The sequence below is a fragment of the Ciconia boyciana genome, chromosome 3 (assembly GCF_034638445.1).
Source record: "Ciconia boyciana chromosome 3, ASM3463844v1, whole genome shotgun sequence".
Taxonomy (NCBI): domain Eukaryota; kingdom Metazoa; phylum Chordata; class Aves; order Ciconiiformes; family Ciconiidae; genus Ciconia; species Ciconia boyciana.
Genome location: NC_132936.1, coordinates 6,123,431 through 6,143,265, shown reverse-complemented (window position 1 = coordinate 6,143,265; position 19,835 = coordinate 6,123,431). Strand labels below are relative to the sequence as shown.

The following is a 19,835-nucleotide window of genomic DNA, read 5'->3' as shown; positions in this document are numbered from 1 at the left end:
GGGTTACCTAAGCAAACGTATGTGTGAAAAAGGGTATCTACTTTTGGCCTTTAATTGTACAAAAAGGAACAACATGCATTACCAGTGTGTTTCTTTGCCGCATCTGTCTTATACATTTTGGAGGAAGGAGTCGGAAAAGAAAGAAGGATCCAGCTTCTACTAAGCTCTGTTTGGTTTTGAACTGTTTGGGTATTTCCAAAAGCCAGCTCTGGCACCTTAAATCTTGCTTTCATCAAGAAGATGGTAATTCAAATGATTAACTGAATGTTGGTTAGTATAGCAGCAGGTCTCTTCATATCTCGCATTTTGGTATTTGTAAGTAAACACACATGATTCACAGAATATTTTATTTCAGTTATTTTGACTTTGCCTTTCACCTCTTTGACCTAGAAAATCTGAAGTGCTTTAATAACCAGTGTCCTTGTTAGAAACTTATTATGTGGCTCTTTTTGGAAAGGCAAGTTGAATATGTGGCATAGTGTAAGGAATTTTGATGTAATTTGTTTAGAGAGGCTGTTGCTTGACAAACCTTTTCTGAGCAGGCTACATGGTAACTGAGAAATTGGAAGTCTCGGGGCTGGACTGGATAATGGACAATAGATGCTTTCACTTCTGTTGCCTGTTCAAATCCAATCTGTCAAAGATTGAAAATTGTTCCCTTTTCATGCTGGGCGAGTGGCCTGTGAGTAATTAGTTGGTTGACTCTGCCTGGTGCCTGATTAAAATTTGCCCACAAGACAAAAACGCCACCCCATTTGGCACCCTGGCCGGTCACTTCAAAAGCCAAAGCTGAATCAGCAGCCGTCTTTGCTATGTTCTCTTCCAGATCAGGACTAAGATGTGTTGCTGTGCAGTGTGGACATGCTTAGATTTTGTTGTCCCCAGTTTTGTTCTGTGTAACACCTGTCATAAGTACTACACGTAACATAGCAAAAAAGGGTTGTTTCCTTGGGGATGGATGAATTTCGTGCCCCTACAGAGGGCCCGGATCAATGGTTCACCCCATCAGCAGCTCCCCTTGAGGAATAACTATCACCCCAACACACACTCTGCTCCACAATGTCTCTGCGTTTGCTAAGAGCTATGTGAGACTTAGTCATGCATTTTCAGTTGACTCATGCCCAGCTAAAGACAAAGGGAGGAAATATTACAGCAATTAAGTGACACCAATTTATCAAGGAAAAAGAGAAGCTTGCTAGAAATGACAGCTTGTGAGTTCATCCAGTCTCAGAGCAGGGCAAACCTAGGAGCCACCATTTCTGGGGCAGAAGGCCCAGCCTTTCACAGGGGGAATATTTCCACAGAGGTGAAGTGTCTTTGAGCAATTTCCTCAATGGACTAGGCACAAGCATGCTTCTCTTTGACACGAAGGTGGCGTGTGCCCTTTTTTTTTTTTTCCTCTCCCTCTTGCTTTCTTTTCCTTAAGCAAACTGAATAATTACAGCCAAAAAAAAGAAATCTGCATGCTTCATTTATATTTAATATCCAAGATTGAACTTAAGCTTGTGGGAAGTACGGAAAACTCCCTCAAGCTTTTGAGGGCTCTGCGCCCTGGATGCCAGCTGCTGGCTACTCCAAATTGGCATTTATGGTCCTCCTGCTCCTATACACAAACACTGAATTTCTCTCGCATGCCCAGTGCCCCCTTTCGTATTGCCAGATCTCTTCTGTCCTACAACTATCATAAGCAGTAGATCCAGTTATCTATAGTTTCTGCAACGACTGCTAATACACTTGTAGAGCCAAAAGCTGGCTGGGAGAGGATGAAGTAAGTTTTGAATGGAATTATATCAAGACAGAGAAGCCCTTCACTTCTTTACAGAGGAGATGATGTCAGTAAGAGACAAGGACCTGCAGAAATAAGGTTGGAAAGAAAAACAGCAGAAGAGAGAGATGCTGGGCAAAAGTGAGTGAGAGTGCTGACTTACGGATAGATGGGAGGGCGGGCTGGGAAGCAGGGAGTGGATAAGCTGAACTGAAGGGCAAAGACAGAGATAAATAGAAGCAAAGATTTAATTAAGGTTAAAGAGAATAGAGCTGGTAATGAAGAATTAGAAAAAAATGCTGTCATGAGGAACAGAAAAAGGTGAACAGGAAAATATGTTGAAAGAAGAAAATGAAAAGTTTTCAGGTTATTGGGAATATCTTGTAGATTCTAAGAGATGAGTCAATGGTGGTGCACATTTTAGAAAACTGAGAAGGAAATAAGAATGAAAAAGCAGAGAAGAAAGAAGAAAAGTTGAAGTAGATATAATTTAAGGTTTATTTCTGAGCCTACTTAAAGTTTTAGCCACATAGCTCCTGGTGAAATGACCAGGAGTGAAATAGCTAAGATCACTAGCTGGCTTTCAAAATCTCAACATTAGAATTTATTTTGTAGAAACATTAGAGATTATGTTACTATTATGCAATAATACATAATAACTAATGGCAAAATATGCAAACTAGTCTCTGTGTATGTTACAAATATTGGCTAGCATGAAGAAACATAACAGTCCAGTTACAAATTAAATATAGGTTAACATAGATGGTTCCATGCCTTGTCTAAAACCAAAAGCATAGGGGAACAGGCAAAAAGGATTGTGGTTTTTTTTTAACACAAATTCCATGTTTGTTTGGGTTCTTTTATATTCTGAAGTTTACAGCTTTTGAGATAAGGTAATTACGTGTTTGGGGAAAGGAGTGGTTGAGATGAGGAAATGCCTCCGTTGCACGCTGAACTTTTAGAAAGTCACACCTGCATTCAAGACTCAAGTGTTAGAATAGCTCCGGCATCCAAAAAAAGTATCGGGATTTATGAAAGGACAAAACATCCTGAGTACACCCAGGGTGATGAAGTCTTTTGAACCAGACTCTAAGCATGACAAAAGGGTGCTTTGGAGCTCTAAGATCTTTTGAAGGCATGATTCCCATTGCAGGTGCTGAACATTTGGAAATACAACTCTGCTCTCCTAAAAGTCCAGCTGTGCTTCTAAGTCCATTTTCATTATAGCTGTTATTGCCTGTTGGTAGGAGCAACACAAAATATGGGGCAACAGATCAATTCTTCACCCAAAAGCTATCTGTTATAAAGGTGTACCTGCGATCCTGTGTCTGTGACTATGTACCAATGGCTAAAAAATAGGTCTTATCCCCATTGAGGTGCCTCAGATGCTTCTCCCCTTAAAATCATGGTCTTGTGTGAGAATTTTCCTTCCCACCCATAAGGATTTGAGGGAGAAGGTGTTGAACCCACCAGCTGATGCAGCATGATAATCTGCAGTAATCTCTACTAATTTAATCTATTTCTTACATTTCACCATCTTATCTTGTGAAGCCTAGTCTGGCTTCTCTTGACCACTTACCCCGGAGTATTTGTGCAGTACACTGGTAAAATGGGAAGCGGAAGAGTCAAAATCCTCACCATAAATGGGCTACAGTGGTGCGTATTCCTGCCCTGTACAATGAAAATCAGCTTGTTCATTTACAGTACGTGCTGATGGAGGCTTCTGTGCAATATCATTTACAGCCGTGTTGTCTTTGTAGATGCCTTCTACGATGTGAGAACACTGATGAGTGGAGGGGGAAGGGGCCGACCTTCCACTTACCATATGGAAAACATCTGTAACGGGCAACATAGCGCTCTCTAAAGAAATGTGTTGCTGTTTCATAGTTTCTTCAAAGTGTTACATAGACAAAAGGTATCAACTTGAATTTTTACCAGGGTTTACTGTCCCAGCCTCTAGAGCCGTTTACCATAATACCAAAGTATTCTTTTAAACAAGACAGGCAGTAATGTTTTACACTGTCTCACACAAAAAGAATGCAACATCAACTGGAAAAGTATAGAGTAGTCAAAGTGCTCCAAAAATAAAACAAAAGAAACAATATCATGCCCTTGTATTGTGGCCCCTTAACTCTAGTCCTCTGAGAACAGCGCTGATTGATGTCGGTGATGCAACCTAAAAATTAATGTCAATTACCCAAAACAAAATGCACATGAGCGACATTAAGGGTCTGATTTCAGTCCACAAAAGCCAGGAAATTCAGAGCTACTGGAGAGCCGAAAACCTGGATTTGACATTCCCATCTTACCAACAGCCATTCTGCTGGGGGGAAGAGGAGAAACAAAGAAAAAGGGAGTTACACCATTACAATAAATCATGGGACTGAGACAACACACTCTCTCTTTGCTGAAGTCCGGATCCACTGGGTCCCATTAGCTTTAAGACCAGGAACTGCAATGTGTTCTAGGTTTGGGGCTCAGTAAGTCCCCTACCACCTTTCTGCTTTTTTTTAATATAAACTCTTTTATTGCTTTAGTAACAATAACATTTAATGAGACCTAACTATTCATTTACAGTAATTATTTACTGTTCTTGTATTTCCAGCCATCGGAAGTGGGGGCGTTGCTGTCAGCACGATTAGCGCATGTTATGTATTTGATGCAATAATTGCGCATCCGAACGGGATCGACCCCGCACTCTTTGATAAATGAACATGCAGTAATCGAGCTGTTCTGGTGTCAGCATGCACACAAATCAAAATGTTCTAACATCAAAGGAGTACTTATGAAAAAACTTCCATACAGGATTTAAATATTCCTCAATGTTATTAAAAAAATATGGGCTGCGATATCATGAAAAGCCCTTGATGGAGTTGCAAGCGGGTAATCCATCTCCCTATTCATAAGCCTATATTTAATGACTGAACAATGGCAATCAGCCAGAAGAATCTCATGGCCTGGCCAGTTTGTTTTCAGACAGGTATCAGTTTTATAGATGTGCATATAAATATATGTCTTCTGTACAACTGGATACAAAAGAAAAAGATGAGATGCGGTACTGAAGAAGAGAGAGTTTGATGCGATGGGTCAGACTGCCGAGATATTGTTAATGGCATTGGTCTGTCCTAGCATTTCAAAATAAGTTTCATGTAAGTAAAGTGTGCCATAGCGAGTAATGTGTATAGGTGGGTCTATGGAGAGGGAGTATGGTATGAAAGTTCAGAGTCCACCTAGTTATTTCATTTTCTTCACTAAGTAAATATTATTACCCCCTCCACAGACTGATCAATCAGAAACGACCGAAAGGAATTTTTAGTCAATTCTAGGAAGGACATTTAGGAATTCTGCTATTCTCAGCAGCTATCCGGTGTCACTGGGATGGCCCATGTTGCCAAGATGTCAGGCAGGTAAGGAATAGACAGACAGAAAGACATTTGGAAAGATTATAGATAACTTGAGCCCCACGTTAGAGAGACTAGAAGTCCATCTTGCCTTGTGAACCAGCTTTTCCAACATATGAATGTGGATATAATGTCATTTTAAAAATATAATGTAAAAAAAAGCCTGGCCTTCCTTGGGATCCTGTGTTTCTTGGTACATCCTTGCAGCTCATAACTTGCCTGAAGCTCTTTGAAGGTGCAGCAGGGGCTCTTTTCGGCACAGGCTGCCATCCGCAGGAGCCTGCAAGGCTTTGAGCCATCTTTACATGCTGGCCAATGTGCCATTAGCGCTGTTAATGCTTGTTAGACCACCGTCTAAATACATGAAGGAGTCTGTCTGTCCTGCAGGTAGCTGCTGGTAGGAACTGCTGGGAAGAGACCCAGGTCCTGGGGCAGCAGGACCAGTCCCTGCAGCATGCGTGGGGATTAGGAGACTGCCCTCTTTACGTGTCCCCACTTGCTCCTTTACAACTGAAGCCACCCACAGTCGAGCTCTTCATATGCTCGGCATATTTCAGGGTTGAGATCCTAATTGCAGGCTGTCAGGAGGTAGTGAGCAGGGCCACTATCACACAGACCAAGTCAGGGGATCGAGTATTGTTCACAGATGACCGGATCATTCCTGTTATCAAATTTTTTCCTTCTCGTACTCACTTTGCGTATACTGCAGAAATCTGTTCTTCATACTGCTTTCTTTTCCACATCCTCATCTTTAGGTCTTGCTTGAATGGGATAAATGTGTCATTACTTTGACATGGCTGGCTAATACTAAAATGGATTGTTATTTAAGGGAGGAGCATCTTCCTGTGATTATCACTAATTACAAGTGAAGTGTTAACTGTTCAAAGGAATTAGCTGCTCTGCTTTATATTTCTTACAGGCACATTGCATTCTTTGCATAAGGAGTAGGAGAGCTTGCATATAATTAAAGAATAACCTCTGATTCCCTAAATTATAAGTGCTTCCCGTCATCAAAAATCAAATAACTGTATCAATATATGCCTGGGTTCAGTTCAAATTAGGGATGAAGCTTTGTTTTGAAGGATAAGGGCATTTGGCTTTCATACTTCGTGGACCATTTTTTAAGTTTGGATTTGATCCTGGTCTTCAGAAGTTCAGGAGGCACCAGAAAACGTATTTTGATTCGGGGCTATTTCTAATATAAATGTCATAAAACATGGTAGTGTATAATAATTTATTCTGCCGCTACAGTATTGTTTTAACTGGTTAAACTGCCTCAGCACTTGGATTTTTTCTCCAGCGTGTTGCAGAAATACATGTGAAAGATCGATTGGATGCCATTCTGCAGCCTAATCCTAGGTAATTTATTCAGTTTTACCTGAGAGAAAGGTCCAAATATATGTTCTTCTGGTTTTAATCAGTCCAACTACAATTGATTCAACTTTTGCCTGAATAAGGAGTGAGTAAAAACTGAGCAAGAGCCTCAAGATTTGGCTCTTATTCATTAACCTCAGGGCAGACTTCATTTTGTATGATTTTTAAGCTATTAAACTGTTGGTTGGCTTCCATTTGAGCTCGAATTCCTAATATCGCCGAATAATTATGTGTAGATGATGAAATGAAAAAACAGGCATGTAGTCTCCAAACGCGCATTTCAGTCTGGGTGGCTGAAATGGCTCATAACATTCAATGCATGAAAATGGGGTGGATTGAATAAATTAGCAGAATCACAAAAGGAAACCACTATAGGAAATAGTTTTACACGTGTAATCACTGAAATACTCTAGTGAATGTGTCAATCTGTACTAAATAAATATATTTGTTTATAGACATGCTCTGTATTAGCTTCCACTCTTTCACAGCACTTTGCCAAACAAAATCCCACTAGAAGTAGGATGTTCGCACCCGAGTAGGAGTTTCTTGGATAAATATTTTTTCTATATTGAGACCAAAACCACTTCTACAAATTTCAGACTTTGATTGAAATAGTATATTTCTTTTGCCTTTTTTTTTTTTTTTTTTTTTTTTCTTTTTTCCCCTTCCCATCTCCTCCACTGGCAACCACTGATGCGTTACCTTAATTCCTCTTACCTCCCACCGCTCCGGTGAGCCGGCACCCCGCTGCAGACAGAGTGCATCAGTCAGTAAGGAGCACGGCTAGAAGTGGCCGCACCCGAATGCCGCCACCAGCAAAGGGCCTCGGAGCCTGAGAAAATTCCTCTGTTTACAGCCTGACTCTCTGCCCTGCGTTGTTGGTTGGGTTCTCATTTCCCCGGTGAAATGCAAAGGGGGAACAGAGATGCTATGTCCTCTGCAGGGAGCATTCACAGGATGTTTTCAGGGGGTGGGGGAAGAGAAGTATGTTGTAAAATGTCACTAGATGCTCCTTTTCATTGCAATTTCAACAGTTTCAAGAAAAGAATGTAGGTGAACTGTCTTGTTTTGCCCAAATAATTTAATTTATTTCAAAGTAATACCCGCTCCTCCTATCCAATAACTGCTAGTTTCGGCATCCATTTCTGTACATCTGGTATTTTAGCCATTACAATGGAAGATATAATGTAATGAAAATAATAATTATGGAATAGCATACAGTGTTTTCAAAACATTGTGTATTAGCTCTGTAATCAAGCAATCCTCAAAAAAGGTTTTCAGTGAGTGATAGTATTTCTGTTTCAAAGGCAGGGGAAATTGAAACACAGAGACATTAAGTGGTTTGTCTGAGGCCACACAGCAAGTCAGTGTCAGAGCTGGGAGCAGAGCCCAGCCCTGGCTCCTGCCCTTGTACTCGGACGACTGTACCACACCATATTGTTTCCAAATAAATTCACTAAAAATCATATGTTGAGCTTGTGAGCAGTAGTGACCTGGAGGGGGAATTTAACCGCTTCTGTCACTTCCTACGGAAAAAAAACCTGAGCCTCTACAGCAGTAGGAAACCTCAAAAAGACAAGAAAAGTCGTCCTTGGAGAGAGGGAGCCATCCAGGTTATTTCATGCTGAATTACTCTCAGGTTGAAGGAGTTTTTATTATTAGTGGTATATTTTCGCATAGGAGTGCTGTGACTGTGCAGTGCCCTGAGTCATAAACCAGAGGTTTCAGTATCTAACCATACCTAAAATCTTTTCTTTGTACGTCTCAAGGCTCCTAGCTTTAACTTCATTCTCAGACATCATAAAGTTGCCCACAGGCATTATTGCTGCCGTACAGCTAAAGCAGCAAGTTGAGACACATCAGAAGAGACGTTGGCGTCCGAGCAACTCAAAGTGTTTTGACCAGTTTGACTTAAGGCGGTAAAATTATTAACGAACTAATTGCGATGCTCACGAGGAGATTGCGGATACTCGGGAAGCACTGCATTTCCATTGCGGGGGGGGATTAAGCTTTCCCAATTACACTGGGGTCCAACAGGTCGTGTTCTTCAAGGTCTGGTGCCTCGTGGAGACCTGCCGTGTGCTTTGCCAGTAGCATACCGTGAGTAGACAGGTGTGGGCCATTAGACCCGGGGCAATAATAACTTGCTGGATTTCAGCTTGCTCTGCAGGAGAAGCAGCCTGCTCCCTTGGTCCAGGGAAGGGTGGCGATGGAGCCCAGCTACAGGTTTTGCAGCCTGGGGGAAGGAATTCCTCTCTCTGACTGTGAACCGAGAGCAGCATGAGCATGAAGTAGGGCTCAGAAGAGGAATTTCTATCAGTGTGCTAAGCAGCATCGCTTTTTCTCTGACAATTAAAAAGGGTTTCTTGCTCTCAGACAAATAAAGCCTATTAAAGTTGGTGGCAGTGATGGGAAGAACTTTGCGAAAATATGTTTGTTTTGCAAAGCTGGCTGCCAAGTATTGTTTTATGGTTTCATTTTTTCCTTCTTTCTCCACTGTTTACAGTACCCTCTGAGAAATTTAAAATGATCTCTCTCTCCCTACCAATTTTGTTCTTTTTTTCTTTTGGCAGACGTTGGTACCCCACTCCCACACCCCAGTTCTTGCTGCAACAGAAGCCATGATCCTTTTCCCTTGTTTTTCTTATAATATCAGCCCAGGCCTGCGAACAGCGTTTGCTAGTTAACTGCAGCATCGTGAATTTGGCCAAATGAGCTGAGGGACACAGTACAAGCCCTACATTTTGTTTTCCTTCCGCTGGTGGTATTGCACGAGGTGTCTGAGAAATACGTTTGGTCCTTGTTTTTCAGAGATCCTACGTTTCCATCAGCCTTGGGAATGTCGTTATTCCCAGTAGCAGAGAGCAATAATAAAAAAGTTCGGTAGTTGAGATCTGGACTATGTTCTTTAACAGACTTGGATGATAGACCCTGGATATATTCCTGTTCCTGGACACAGCAACATGGTTTTATGCGATTATTGAGAAAGTTTGCACCGCTGGCAGATAAAAGGTAAACCAAAGCCCAGAACTGACTTTGCTGGAAAGCATTTTGTTACAAGCTGCTGAAGGGTGATTTATTGAGGCAGTGCTTTTATCAAGTGCTTGATGTTTGCGGTCGCCTGCGTAAAGTGTGCCAGTGATCTCGGCCCCCTTCCTGGAGGGCAGGTACTCATGGCGTGGAAGCCGCTGCTGTCGCTGGTGTCTCACTGGGTAGCTGAAGACTCATGGAACAGACCCAAGGAATAAAGTTGTTTCGTTTGTGTTTCTTACACCTAGCCGTGGTTCCTCAGGGGCTAGGTTAAGCACAAATGTGGTTGTGCTTCCAGAGGGACCGTTACTGTATGGATAAATGGATGCATTCAGCACATCGGTCTGGCCCCATCATAAACGAAATCCCTGAGATTTCACGAACACAGCAGGGCAGATCATCTGGAGCGTCGTACGAGTTCGTAATCTACTAAACCTGGGTGTTCATAGATGTATATTTGGGATTTGTTATTCATTATTGACCACGTACTAGACATCATATACAGAAAACGTTTCCTCACCCTCTGAGTAACATCAGACATCTGTGCTTTGGCTACTGATTAAAGATGGGTTGGTAGAACTGGAGCCTTCAGTGCTATTCTTTTAAATTGGAGAGAGAATTATCCATTATATTTCTTTTGTAACATGTATGCACTTTTAATAAGGAGAGTTTATATCCACACAGATTTATTTAGACCTAAACAGAAGCAACTAATTCTAAACAACATATGGATTTTCTTTTTTCAACAATGCTGCTTATACTTTGCCTCCTAAAGTAATTATTATTTTAATCTCTAAAAAAGCTGACACTTGTTTGCATGTGGTATGTCTATGCAGGCTGGGAAAAATTAGGGGAGTAACCTTTTAATCACAGGGGTTTTAATATAGATGGTTTTATGTACAAAGAGCTATGAATCTGTCCAGGATGACTTGTTTGATATTATGGCAGGCTAATGAAATTTCAAAGTTAACATTCCCCAAATAAAATGGAAAGAAGACACAGGGAGAAAAGGAGCAGATTTAAAATTAGAGAATCTTTGTGTTTTATGGGTTCCAGGTTATTTGGAATGGAATGAAAGTCAATGCTACATCCTTTTTTCCATCCTGCCAGCCAGTGTCTGATCCAAGAATGTCTCTTATTTAAAGGGCAGGGCTCCCTCCACTGTTCTTAAATAAAGGCTTTCACTGTCTGAGATCTAATCCTCCCTGATTTTCACAGTAACATTGTAAGACTGCATGAAGAGAGCTATTTAATGAAAAAAGTTTTGCATATGATTCCCCTATCATAAGCCTGTTCAAGTCATATGGTTCGATTTACATTTATGCAAATATCAGAGAATAGAGTAAAATTACCAAAGGAGGAAAGGACCGTGGCATGTCACAAACAAGATGTGCCCATTTGTATTTATGTTTGCTAATGAAGTTCAGCCAGGACTTGCTCTTTGATTTTGATGTCTCTGTCTGCCATTCCACTTCATGCATTGTAGTTAAACCACTTGCCCACACACATACACGAGGACAACAAGAAAGGGAGACTTCAAGTTTTAAAAATGCTGTTCTATGACTTGCTTCTACAGGACCTATAATTCAAGATTTATCATTGCTAAGTGATACAACAGACCTGTGGTATGACATTGTACCTTAGCAGAACTGCAAACTTAAACCCATGGAGGTTTTGGCCCAATAAACTTTGGTGTCTGCGATGCCCGTTGGAGATGTTTTACCCTGGACTTTCCAGATTTTATCCCAAATAAGAATTAAACATCAGCCCACTCAAAAAATCACAGCTGTTTCTCTTGCCAAAATTATTCTTTCTCATCATGCTACAGCTGTGAAATTATGCACTAGTGTAAATTGTTAACTAGAAACTATTTTTACTAAGGTGCCTGTTCAGAAGTCTTAGTTTTCTGATCTGCTGTGTTACCTAATTGAAGAGTACTCACATCTGCAGTTTTGGCTGGGACTTGTTTCTGTAAATCACAGCTTCAGTATATCTTGTGTTAATAAACACACTATTTTCTGCCCCTACATTGGTCCTGTGAACTCTTCAGGAAACTGTTTCATTTCATGGGACCTCCTGTGGGGACAGGAGTTTTGCTGCCCTCTTCATGGGGCGGTTCTTTGTGGGCCTTCGTAATGCGCTACCTCGGGCTACCACTACAGGAGAGACATGGGACCAAAAAAGAGAGTAGGAAATGGATGATTTTTCATGAAATTTGAGGAGTTGTTACTTGACCAAGGCCTTTTGTTCCAGGTTGCCTTTTTTCAGCTGTTAGTTTTCCCTTCTTTCACCAAACTAAGGGCGAAACATGATCTTGCTTTCAGATGACTGACAGCAGTGAACACTGCTCATCTTTTCTGTTTCATTGTACCTCCTTTCAGACTGTTAGGAAAAAAAGCCTACCTTCATTTATTAAATAATGATAGCATTCCCAGAGAAGATCTTTATATCGGAATCCAATGTGCTTTGATAACTTGAAGGAGCAGTGTTTTCAAGGTAGGGTTCCTATACTGTAGGCAGATAGAGGATGCTTGAGAAGCCATGAGAAGGTTCTTCACATGGTGCCTAGATGGGCTGCGGTCAGGACTGGGAAGTAGAGGAGTAAGCAGCAAAATCATCGTGCCTCTCTCCTAAATGGGAGCATGTGCCAAGAGTGGACTGGGCAAGATGAAGGTTGTGTTTCTGCTTTCACTTTGGTCCAGTCTGCTTATCCTCTGGTTGTGGATAGCAGCAATCTGTCCTTTCACCTTTAACAAGGTCAGAGAAGGAGATGAGAAATCTTGTCATATGATAGCAAGGAGCAAGAAGAGGTTCTGTGTGAGCTAGATTGGCCAAATGAGGTTATATCAACTTTTCAGAGCATGGAGTCCATTCTAGGAAGGCGAACTGTGTGATTTTGTGCCAAGCTGGATGATTTTCCATGTCTAAAAGGTGGCCCCTTGACCACCCACGCACATAGCGGGTACAGTAACAGGCTGACGGACCTTCAACCGTGGCAAAGAGTCAGCCCCCAGCAGGAAAAATCAAAGCACAGGCTGGTAGACAGTAAATTTTGAGAGACAGCACACAAAAAATTTGGAAGCAGTAGACACTTTTCCAAAAAGGGCTCCAGGAGGGACCGTGGGCTTACGTTATCTCCCAACACTGGGCTATAGCAAGATGTATCCAGCAAAATGGATACAGCTACGGCTTGCCATTTTAATCCCACATCAAGAGTCTGCATCATCCTCTATCTGTAATTCTGAGCCAAATAATCATATTTAAAAAAAAAAATTGGATACTGCCAAAGTGGCATAAAGTACCCAAAAGTGTCATCCAAACCCTTTACATTATATCAAACCACATTAGATGACTGCCACATACACATACACTCTCTCTCGTGAGGGCACATAGACATGCAAGTTTTATAAAAAACATCTTGCCGTTTCTCTTCACCATTCTTGGCATGTAAAGATATGTCTTTTAGTATCACGAATTGGGCTGTATATATCTTAAAGATATATGGTATAACTGAGAATGATGACTGTAAAATAGTTTTGCTATGCATAAAAGCATTTCGGAGGTTAACCTTTATTATCTAGTAATGTATCAAAAGAAGAACGAAGTGTTATCTTGTTATGGAATGGGATGAATCAGACTCCCTCCTCTGAAATACTGATTTTCAAAACAGTTACCTTTAAGCTGAGGTTGAAGGTAAAGATCGTTTCTGGGTAAAATGCTGCAATTTATGGCTAAATTCCATAATAAAATATGCATATATCAGAATCACTTTCTCTGGCTTGGGAAGGAAAAATGTGTTGTTTTCATTATTGCTGAACTTCAAAATGGCTTAAGGAATTTTGTTGGTCCTTTCCAAAGAAATTGAACTTCAGGCAGAGATTAAAGCAGAGGAAATTTCAGCCCAAGGGCAAATGTTTCAGAAAGTTTAAAGTATGTGAAACAGGGAGTTAAGTAGGAAATAGTTTTCAATCCTAACTATAGCCACACTAGTTATAATATATTGCTAAATATAGACTGGGTGGGTGTGTCCAGCTTTCTGAAGGTGTTATACTCCCTCCTCTGAAACTTGCTTCTAAAATGACCTTTTCAGGGATATAACTAACCGTATAATATTGCCCATGTTGGAAAATGTTGAACTTCATTATTTCCCAGGTGAGCCCAGCCAAGCCCAACTTTGCTTTGCAACCAAAATTCCTTTCGCAAAATTCAACCTTTTCTCTTTCATGTGGATCCAGCTTTATACTCGGGTTCATTTATCTTCAAGCAAACTGCACAATAGCCCTGACTATTTTTTGTTTATGTGTTAAAGGTTGTCACTTGGGTTATAAAGCTCTGTAAAAATCTCGGGGTCAAGGAGCTAAAAACATTACTTTTGCATCGACTTCAAAATGCCAGCCATAATGGTTTGGGCACGCTGCAGATCCAAACTCCCTTGGACTTGCTGCTTGTGGTTGTGGGAATATATTGGATCCTTTCAAAATTATTGGCTAGTCTGTTTTTGTGCATTTCATGCTTGGGTATAGAGTCTTTGGATTTTTTTGTCGTCGTTGTTTGCGGTGCTACTCTCATGTCTGATGACTGGCTGTATATCCCAGAGCTAATATTCTGCTCTTTGACTTTAATGCCATATGCTGCTAGATCTCTATATTGAAGTGTGGTGTTAATGTAAAGGATGCTGTAATGAACATCTTGTACCTATTTCCTTTTGCATATTCAGTGTCTGTAACTGTCTCTCTGAATACATGCTTGCTGTTTTTGAAACTATTTCCTGACAGTTCCGTATAAATGCCATTTATATACACAGTTGTTTGAGGTTATCCTTTGCTCTTAATGATACTCTTCTAATTCTAGTTTAAGAGAGGAGAAATTGATCTTGCTGAAATTAATTAGGAAATTGGTAGAGCCACTAAAATGGTAGTTATATATGGCACTTCCTAAGTGCTTGAACTTAAGAGGTACAAAATAAATCTGACGAAGCACTAACTGTAATGAAGTAGATGACTACATTTTCATTTTCAAAACTGAATGACTGCTGAAGGTGAACCAAATAAAGCAAAAGTATTTAAACTACTTTCCTTTTTGAAGATATCATTAATATCACACACAAAAAAGCAATAAATTTTTAAACTGAGAGTATCCCCTTAAAATATAGGGTTTCCAGTGTGCCTGGGGTAAAAAGGCATAGTTTCCTATATTGATTCAGAAAGAGATGTTAAAAATGCATGAAAGGTATTTTAGTGAGACCGTGTCACAGGATCTTTTACAGTTATTTTCTCAAATGCTGTTTAACTCTTGTGCTTCTTTACCATTGGAAACACTTGATCCCAGGTTACAATACATGGGATATCAATTATTCTGTACTGACCAGAGGGTCTTTAAGATTAAGTTGGTTTTGGGGGGTGGGGATTATACCAGTGTCTGTTTACATAGCTTTAGACTCAGACTATAAATTAGGTTTGGCAAACTGTAATTATTCAGTAATTTATAGACTATTAAGATAGGTTAGAAATGATTCTTGAGCGTAGTGAATAGAGAACACATGCTTATAAAGGACAAACAGTTTCAGCATAATAGTGTATTTTTGGCCTCATGTACTTTGCAGGCAATTAACAAAATAGGATGTTACATTTTTGCATATCTCTCGCTCTCCTGAAATAGAGTCGCTAACCACTTGTTAACCACACTGATTTTTTAATAGACAAAGTGGTTGCTTATAGCTTCCCCACCAGAAATGTTCAGATTAAGCACAATATTAGATTGCAGCCAGAACAGTCTACAAAACAGGAAGAAAGCCTTGCCTTTCTCTCTGCCTTCTTCCCTTGTTTAAGTTGATGTGATAATTCATTACAGATTTTCTCTTTCTTTGACAGAGTGCCTACCGCAGAAACGGGATGACTTTTCTCGCCTGCTAATGTGGATGTGGCTGCAGCAACAGGAAAGGCAGTGTTATATTAAGGTGATTTTCTTTTCCCCTCCATGGAAGGAAAAAAAATACAAGCTCCAATGTCTCCGTGTACCAGTGAGTGGGCTGGTTTGTTGTGACTATCTGCTGGCTGACTCTGTCTCTTTTTCCAGCCCCCTCAATCGTTATTCTTGTTTACTAGCTGGAACATTTAGCTAATTAATGGCAGGATGTTTGGGATAGCGTGTAGGTGGACAAGAATGCAGATCAGACAATGCTGAAGTTTGCAGGGGACTTGCTGCTGTCAGCCTCTTTCTGCAATGCAATATCATTTTTATTTAAGTGTTTGGAAGTCTGTATGTTCTCCTAGAGATGTTTTTTTGTAAAGCAGGATGGGGCAGAAAGAGGCCAGAGATAGGCTGGGTTATATAGATTTAGATAGGTTATGTAAAGGTTAGATAGGTTTTCCTTGTGATTTTTACAAAAAGAAAAACTGTTTTCCACTATTTTCCACTATTTCCCACTCATTTCTCTCAAATAATTTTTAAGTGTTCAGGCAGTGTGACCCAGTTTAATCCAGTAAGGGGCTTTTTGATGAGAGTAATAGCGAGTTCAGATCCAAAGACATTCAGAGAGAAGTTCAGGTAAACTGTACTTTACCAGTTAGAGACTTGTCTTTTTGCAGACCCAAGGACAGGCTAAGTGGTCAGCCCCAAATTCTCAATATTGCCATCTCTATTTTTACTGCATTCCTCTCCTAGGGCTCGAGCCGTCGCTCTCTGAAATCAAGGAAAGCCTTTGCAGTGATTTGGCACTGGATTGGGCCCCTATTCAGAAAAATATATCCTAAAGTATTTAAATAACTGTGTCTGTCTCAGTGGTTCTAGGCAAAGGCTTAACGTTATGTACTTGCTCAGCGTTTGCTGCAGGAAGCAGATGTTGTCTCTGTTGTTGACAAAGGCAGCATTACTGTTGGATTTGGTTAAAGAAGAAATGGGCTCTTTTTTTGCCTTTTTTATATTTTAGTTCACGTTGTTTGTTTTCAGATTTATTTTTTAAATCTCAGTCCCTCCCTCTGTGCTTCTTCCCGTCCCCTGCTCCTCCAGCCTTTGCTGGCCTCACAAACACATTCATTTCTTCCCATAAAAACTGTACAAATATAGAGCTAACCACGATGATGCTTGACCAGAGAAAAGGGCTCGTGCTTCAGCCCGTCATCAGGATCTACAGGCATGTACTGCTTGTCTCCCTGTGGTACCCCACGGGCCCAGGGGTCTGCTTCAGCCGTTCTTAGCCCAGGCTTGAAATCTAACTTAAACCTCAAATTAAGACAGAGCACTCAAGAGATCGAGAGGAGATCAGCAAAATATTACTTTCATATAGCGCAGCCGTCCTCCTCCTTTGTGCTTAGTATGTGAGGTCTTAATTTTTACTCCCACTCTATGCTCTTGTGGCCATTTGTAAGTGGTTTTGTTGCCCTGCTTTCCTGGACCTGCTTGCAAAAACTTTAAATATAAATATATATATTTTAAATGAACAGAAAAATGCCACTTCTCTTTGCAACCAAAATATTGTAAAAGTGAACTTTGTACATCGAATATTACTGCCATTCATAAATTGCTTTTTTCTTTTACCTGCTTACGCTTCTGTTTTCTGGAATTAATCTGTGTGTAAAGGACTAAAAGTAATGTGTACAATGCAGTGTATTAAACGGGAGGGGGGGAAGTTTTCTGATGTTCCATCTGTGCTTCTTGAAATATATGATTAAACTTTTCTTTTTATCATCGCTCTTATTTTTGTTGGCGTCCTTAATCATGGAAAATTATATGCTTGCTGTAAACATCCAGACTTTTTAAAAGGACACCAGCATTTATTGTATTTGGTTTCGATCTGCAGGGATATAGACAGAAGAAACCGTTTCAGGCGCTGGGTACTGGAATCAAAATTCCTTCCGTAGCTGTATCTCTCCCAGATTTTACATTTTAAAATATGCATAAGCAGGAAAAATACTGGCACTTATTTTTTACTGGTCTACTTAAAGTCCCAGAGAATGAAGACTCAACATACATTTCTCTCAGAAATATGACAGATCATGTTTTTGTTGGTCTGCTGTATGTTTGTCTATCTTGAACAGTCTGACAGGCAATTATTTATAAAATCTGGGTTTGCCCAGTAAACCCATATAATAACCTTTCACTTCTCTACATAAGGCAGTGAGCTGAACTTAGAGTAAAACAAGGTAGGTTATGTCTCCCTATCTTGGACTAACCCAGGTTATTCTTATTTTGGGAAGTAATTGTTTTTTTCTCATCTTCAGAGTTTTCTTTAACTCTGATTAAAACAAAAATGAGACCACTAAGACCCGTGCTGCATTCGGAGCGTGTCTTAGCACCACTTTAAGTGCTGCAGAAGCAGAGATGTTTGTTTAAACTGGTACGACACGTTTTATCTTAAACTTTTTTCTTTATTAAATGTATAAAAATCAGTTTGAGATTCAATTAAAGGCTGCGTACAAATAGCTTTGTGCTTGTGTAATTTCAACTCGCAAATCATTTTGATTCTTAGCAAGGATTTCTAGTACCTGAATCAGGTTATGCTGATTATTTAACATGTTATTGGTTACCTGAAGAAGGGAAGCAGAACCAATTTCAGTAGGAATAAGGCTGCATAACATTTAAAGGAGTATGAGATTTTCTCACAGTTCAATGTCTGCCTTGCTGTGTGGTTATATTACCTAGGTTTTTTTTGGTTTCCTTAGTCCAGCCATCCACAAAACAGGGATAATAATTCAGCTTGAAAATTGTCAGAGGTGAGGGAGGCACGATGCAGATTTCTAATTGGGCTTCATTTCATTTCCTGACCTGTCCTTCCTCAGGCTTTCTTCGGAGAAAATAAAGCCCTTTAAAAGGCTCTTGCCTTTGTCTGGAAATCGGGAGAAGCTGACAGTGCTCCATATTTCTCCAGAGACGCTCAGGACCTTGCAGAATTTGCCCCCCCGCCCTGGGTTTTCAGAGTACCCTTCTCTTTGTCAAATGAAGATCTCACTGGGGAAAAAAACCCCTGTTTTCTGGCACTTCTTGAATTTAGATAAACCTTAGCGTTGTATTAACGTTCTGCCATCAGCCAAGTGTAGATCTCATAAAATGTTTTACAGCTTCCCGTCTAGCTCATACAGAATGTTTCATAGTACATAAACACTTCTACTAATAATTTAAGAATAAATAGATAGTGACATTAGTCACAAGTCTAACCTCTAGTTGAAACTTAGATTGTTACAGGGGGGGTTTTTTGCCTAAGTGAATCATCTTGTCCAGGGTCAGGCTTTTTATACCTCTACTATATATCTACACAGAGCGGCGGTGCAGCTGGCGAAGTGCGGTGGTGGCATGCATTAAATCCAGGGCTTTATTCGGAGGGCACAGAGCCAGCGCAAAGCAACAGAGCCATCCCTGAAGGAATTGAATGTAAATTTGATGGTTTAAATAAGGCCAGATGCCTTAAAAAATTATTTCGAAAGCTGTGTCTTTAATGTAGCTCTTAACTTTTTTTTTTTCTGCTTAAGATGATGACGTTGCCTTTACAAAATAAGAAAAAATAGCTCTCATCTATTGTGGGGAGACAAAAATCAGATACTTTGACTTCTATAAATCACTGAAATGTTGGCAACTGAAACAAACTTTTAGAAGGCAGATGACTGCAAATTTGAAGGAAACCTTCATTTTTTACTGTTAAAAGCCTTTTAGCTGTCTAGAGAGCACTCTGAGACACTACATTAATAGCCATTCTCAGTAATCAAGCTCCACTATACTTACATACTATTTTTCCTAAACAAGACAGATTAGTAGTGGAAGAGAGCTGGAAAGATAAATAAGGAAAATCAAGAACTAAAATTATAATAATACAGTTTCATTTTACATTTTATAGCTCTCTTCTCTATTTGTGATTGATAATTCATCTTAATTCCTATCAGACAGAAATATTGGCACAAGAGTCTTATACCAGTATCTGTATCCAGCATTTCTGGACTAGTCTTCATCCAGATGCTTTGCAGATTTTCTTACTGATTTTGTGAAGATGTGATCTGTCAATCTTTGGTACTTGTATGACTTTGATTACTGTAATATCTGAGTGCCTCACAGTCTTCCATGTATTTATGCCTGCAGCACCACTTTGAAATAATAATGTGTTGTTATCTCCGTTTCCTCTGAGGCACGGAAAGGCTAAATGACTGGCCCCATGTTGGGAAACCTGGGATGGTTCAGAAAACCTGGTTTTCCCAAATCCATACTGATGCTCTCAGCTCTGAGTCATCTTCCCTCTGCAGTGAAAATGCTAGGTGTATCAGAAAGCACATAACCCAGCC

General features: G+C 40.2%; 1 protein-coding gene across 6 annotated transcripts in view; it reads left to right on the top strand.

The window, feature by feature from the left end:
- The window catches only part of SUPT3H (SPT3 homolog, SAGA and STAGA complex component), a 286,673-nt gene extending 269,446 nt beyond the window's left edge, over nt 1–17,227 (top strand). For 4 of the 6 annotated variants that reach the window (XM_072858342.1, XM_072858339.1, XM_072858341.1 and 1 more), the window contains exon 13: nt 15,421–17,227. Coding sequence is in view for 2 of the 6 variants with exons in the window: in XM_072858337.1 (XP_072714438.1) it covers nt 9,352–9,411 (60 nt within the window). In the remaining 4 variants the exon portion in view is untranslated. Of the gene's footprint in view, nt 1–9,351; nt 9,467–15,420 lie in introns of those variants that run through there. The other 2 variants (XM_072858338.1, XM_072858337.1) reach the window with 2 other exon arrangements.
- Nucleotides 17,228–19,835: the final 2,608 nt, after the last annotated feature.